Below are 5256 nucleotides of genomic sequence, written 5' to 3'. Positions count from 1 at the left end.
ATTTCTTTTTGCAAAAAGTGCAATTTTGACAATTTTTTATTTGGCTTCAGGAGGGTTCCAATGCACAGCAAAGGGCATATTTACACCAAACGACCTTAAATTAGGTGAAATAAGTACAAAAAAAGCACTTTGAAATTTTTCATTTTTCAAAAAAATTGAAAGGATGGGGGGGTATTAGGGGTCCTTTTTTAATACTTTTTGAAATTCAATATCTCGGTAACCTGAAAAGCTAGAGAGTCCAGTTTTGGCTCATTTTGTAGTATTTTTTATCCTCTTTCTAATGGCGTTCTAGCGAAATCTATAAGAGTTCAAATAAAAGAGTTACAATCATTCAAAAATTGATAAAATTTCATTTTTGCAAAAAGTGCAATTTTGTCAATTTTTTATTTTGCTCTAGGAGGGTTCCAATGCACAGCAAAGAGCATATTTACACCAAACGACCTTAAATTAGGTGAAATAAGTACAAAAAAAGCACTTTAAAATTTTTCATTTTTCAAAAAAATTGAAAGAATGGGGGGGGGTATTAGGGGTCCTTTTTTAATACTTTTTGAAATTCAATATCTCGGTAACCTGAAAAGCTAGAGAGTCCAGTTTTGGCTCATTTTGTAGTATTTTTTATCCTCTTTCTAATGGCGTTCTAGCGAAATCTATAAGAGTTCAAATAAAAGAGTTACAATCATTCAAAAATTGATAAAATTTCATTTTGCAAAAAGTGCAATTTTGTCAATTTTTTATTTTGCTCCAGGAGGGTGCCAATGCACAGCAAAGAGCATATTTACACCAAACGACCTTAAATTAGGTGAAATTACAAAAAAAGCACTTTAAAATTTTTCATTTTTCAAAAAAATTGAAAGAATGCAGGGGTGTTAGGGGTCCTTTTTTAATACTTTTTGAAATTCAATATCTCGGTAACCTGAAGAGCTAGAGAGTCCAGCTATAAACCCTAACAGTTTTAGAAAAACAAGACCATTTAAAAAGACCGTCAGTAGAAACGTTTTTTCGGACAACCGGGAAAGACAGTTGCAACTTTACTTTGCGTACTTCTGGAACCTCAACAGGAGAAATTTTATTAAAGGGCCATGCATCTTTTGGTTTAGTCATGAATTCTGGTCCATGCCACCAAAGGTCTAAATCTAACAAAGTTTCAGGATCAACTGCTCTGAACACAATGTCAGCTGGATTATTTTTGGAGTCAATATGCCTCCACTCGCAATGCTCGGTCAACCGCTGGATTTCAGCCACGCGATTGGCGACAAATACTTTCCATCTGTTTGGCTCGGAGTTTAACCAGCTTAACACAATGCTCGAGTCAGTAAATAGAGTTACGTCTTCAAAAGAAAATTTTAAGGTTGACGCTACCTTGTTAAAAAGCTGAGCTAACAAAAGAGCGCCACAGAGCTCTAATCGAGGTAGACTCAAGGAACTCATCGGAGCCAAACGAGACTTTGCACATAATAAATGCGACTGGCTACCGCCGCCTTTGGTATCTCTTGAAACAATATATACACACGCACCATAAGCCAATTCAGAGGCATCAGAAAAACCGTATAGGGCTGTAAACTCAGGCGGGTTTGTGGCATTTAATACGCACCTGGGAATTTGTACATTATTCAGATATGACAACTTTGAACTGAAATTAAGCCATGTTTGAGCCAAATGGTTGGGTACCTCCTCATCCCAGTCTAAATGAATCCGCCATACGCTTTGTAAGATAAGCTTGGCTTTGACAATTACTGGACTAACCAAACCTAGGACGTCAAATAACCGACCAATACTGGCTAAAATAGTACGCTTCGTTATTGAACTTGATGGAGATTTCACATCAAAATCGTAACTAATCGTATCGTCAGCAGGTTTCCAAACGGTTCCTAATGTTTTAGTGTCAGAATCAGCTCGAATGTAAAATTCGTCTTGACCTGAACCCTCATGACCTTCAATGAGAAGATTACAATTTGAAAGCCATTTTCTTAATTTAAATCCATATGAAAGTAATGTGGAATCAATTTGCTGCTTTAAGCTGTTTAAATGTTCTACATCATGGTGTCCAAAAATTAAATCGTCCATGTAAAAATTATTAATTATTATTTCACTGATTTCAGGATTGGACTCCTTGCATCGCAAACCAATTTCATGTAAAACACGTGTGGCAAGAAAGGAAGCACTAGCTGTACCATAAGTTATGGTATTTAGCTCATAATGATTTAATTTTTGAGACACCGGGTCACGAAATAATATTCTTTGTAGTTTTCTTTGGGATGGATGTACCAATATCATCCGATACATCTTCTCAATGTCTGCAATTAATAAAATCAAATATGTACGCATACGTAAGACAGTGTTAAAAATATCTGGTTGAACTTTTGGACCGACTTTTAGGACATCATTCAGGCTCAAACCGGTCGAAGTTTTGAGACTAGCATTAAATACAACTCGCAGTTTTGTAGTACTGCTCGACTCTCTTAAGACTGCATGATGACTAAAATAAACATGTAAATCTTCAGGTTTATCAAGGCTAGGATCTACTTTAGACATATGTTCCAATTGTTCATATTCGTTCAAAAACTCCTTATAACTGTTCTTCAAATTAGGATTCAAACTTAATTTCTTATCTAAAGAATTGAAACATCTTGCCGCAATAGAGTATGATTCACCTAGACTTGTAAAATTGTCCCTTAAAGGTAGTTTGACAATAAATCTACCTGAACTATCATTTTCTACGTTTTCCCGAAAATGCATCTCGCAATCTAACTCTTCTTTACTAAATTTACTTCGATCACTTGGTATGTTTTCAATCTGCCAAAATTTTTGCACAGTATTTTGCAACAGATTGTCGGCTAAACAATCTAAAGTCAGAAAACAAGCAGATTTATTTCTTGCCATTTCAAAATCTAGGGGCCCAGCTAATACCCAACCAAACTTCGTATTTGTAAAATAGGTAATCTACTGCCTAGCTTAATTTGGTCTCCCTCTAAACATGAAAAGAAAATCTCTGCACCTAACAAAAAATCTATTTCTGCTGAGTCTCCAAAAGATGGATCAGCTAATCTGATGTTGCTAGGCAACTTTAGCTGTGAAATATCAAACGCCATTTGTGGAAGTCTACTCGTTATATTTTCCACCACTAAAATATTTATGTTTGATGCAAACGACTCACTCACTGATTTTATAGTTGTGCTGAATTTTGATAAAATGCTGGATGTGATATTGTTTAGCCCTGCCACAGGAATTTCTACCGACTTTGTTGTTAAATTAAGCTGTTGTAATATTCGGGATGAGCAAAAATTAGATTGACTAGCGGAATCCAACAGTGCTCGACATTTAAACCATTTATTATTGTTGCCCAAAACATTGATGACTGCTGTGGGTAGCAAAACCTGAGTTTTAGAATATGAAGTATTAATTGGCTCTTGATTACTCAAAGTACAAGTATTAAAAGTAGCGAAGGACTCTCCTGCAACCGTGTTGTCAGTGTGCAAGGGATTAGAGTTATTTGACTTATTTATTGGGGTCACACATTGCTGATGTGTGTCATTTTGAACAACTAAATTACAGCTACTAGTTGAATTGTTTAAATTTGGTTTATTTTCATTGATATTGTAAGTAAAATCATGAAGCATTGAGTTATGCTTTTTATTGCAAATCCTGCACCTTTTTCCAGTGCAAGTTTCAGCTGTATGTCCAGGTTTTAAACAATTTGTGCACAAACCTATTTTCCTTAACTCGACCAACCTATCTTTACAAGAAAGAGAAACTAACTTAAAACATTTATAGGTAAAGTGTCCAACTTGATTGCAAAAATAGCATTTTAAATTATTGTAATTTAAAGTGTTTGCTTTGTTATTAACCTGGTTGACTAAAGTCACTTCATCAGGCTTGGATAAACTAAAGTTGACAGAATGCTTGGACTGAGAATATCGGTTTGAAACATTTTCTTTCTGAATCTTTTCTTTATTGCCTATTGTTTCTAATACCTGACATTTGTTTTTTAAAAATTCTAAAAATTCTTGGAATGTGGGCGCATCTTTTTTATTAAAAAGTTCCCATTCTCTTCTTGTGTTAAGGTCTATCTTTTGTGAGATCATATACACTAAGATAGTATCCCAGTGTTCAACTGGCTGGTTTAAACTTGCAAGAGCCCTGATATTCCGCATAAGATTGTCAATCAGTTTGCGAAAACCTTGGGCTGACTCTTTAATGATTGGTTCAATGTCAAACAAATTCCTAACATGATTATGGATAAGTAATCTTTTGTTCTGATACCTTTCTTTTAACAATCTAAAGCTTGTTGGTAGTTTGCCTCACATATCTCCAAAGACTGCAACACTTGCACTGCTTCACCAGTAAGGCAAGATTGCAAATAATAAAACTTTGAATCGTACTTATTTCAGTATTATTATGTACAAGAGCCTGGAAAATTTCAAAAAAATTTAACCAACCTTCATATGTACCACTAAATTTTGGTAATGATATTGCCTGTAATCTGGCTGAACTCGTAACCGTATTGCTAACTGCTAGATTTTGTAAATTAGGAATTGCATTTGCACTAACACTGGAATTTGTTACACCAGCTCCAGGGCTGTTCATGCTTTGCTCATAAGAAGACACTATCTTAGATGCTTTGGTTACTACATAAAAATAATCATCCTCAAAAGAATCTCTCTCAAGGGCCTGTTCTGGTTTCAGTAACTCTATTTTGGATTGGACAACCTCAAACTCAGTCCAAGTAGACTCGAGTTTGGATAGCCTTAACTTTAAACTTATCGGGTCCACTTCTTCCCCATTTAAATAAGTGGAAAATCTCGTTAGAGTGGCCTTTAACTGGCCTCTTCGACATATTAACTTTTTTAATTCCTCCACCTCTGTGGGGTCTGGGTATACCTCCGTTTCATTAGGCATCGTTTACTATTTTTTAAAGAAGCTTAATAACGATCAAAAACCCAAATCTTTGCTTAATCAATATGGGCATTAAACATGGGGACAAGGAATAACTTCAATAAGGTTAAAAATAGCTTATTTTGAACAACCAAGGTAAAAGGATACGACCCACCTTATTCTGCTTGACTCTGCATACACGTACTCACGGAGCACTTGCTGTCTCGGGCTTCTGAACTGAAGGCTTTCTTTTTGGAAAATTGAGATTGCACGATCAGGAAACGGTGCTTATTCCCACCTTATTTTTTTAGGTTAGAACTTGTTGTTGATTCATATACCGGGATTTGCTTGTTGATTTCGCTCGAAGGACCATGAAAAGTAATG

The 5256-nt window shown here is 35.4% G+C and overlaps 1 protein-coding gene across 1 annotated transcript; it reads right to left on the bottom strand.

The window, feature by feature from the left end:
* Positions 1-921: 921 nt before the first annotated feature.
* LOC145739487 (uncharacterized) lies at positions 922-4896 on the bottom strand. Its single transcript, XM_081994891.1, has 3 exons — positions 4437-4896; positions 2918-3121; positions 922-2843 (listed from the first exon to the last, which is right to left on the bottom strand). Exons 1-3 carry the CDS (start codon positions 4894-4896, stop codon positions 922-924), a joined length of 2586 nt encoding a protein of 861 aa, XP_081851017.1.
* Between the last annotated feature and the right edge of the window lie 360 nt (positions 4897-5256).

The sequence above is a fragment of the Ips typographus genome, unplaced genomic scaffold (genome assembly GCF_016097725.1).
Source record: "Ips typographus isolate SLU unplaced genomic scaffold, UJ_Ityp_2.0 IpsContig227, whole genome shotgun sequence".
NCBI lineage: Eukaryota > Metazoa > Arthropoda > Insecta > Coleoptera > Curculionidae > Ips > Ips typographus.
The sequence above is the reverse complement of the archived record's forward strand: the minus strand, read 5'-3'. Positions and strand labels throughout refer to the sequence as shown.

Coding starts and splice junctions, on each gene's coding strand:
- LOC145739487 (XM_081994891.1), bottom strand. CDS start 4,896: ATGCCTAATGAAACGGAGGTATACCCAGACCCCACAGAGGTGGAGGAA. Junction 3,122..4,436: donor ATTTAGTGGTACATATGAAG/GTTGGTTAAATT, acceptor TAAATATTTTAG/TGGTGGAAAATATAACGAGT. Junction 2,844..2,917: donor ACCTATTTTACAAATACGAA/GTTTGGTTGGGT, acceptor TTCTGACTTTAG/ATTGTTTAGCCGACAATCTG.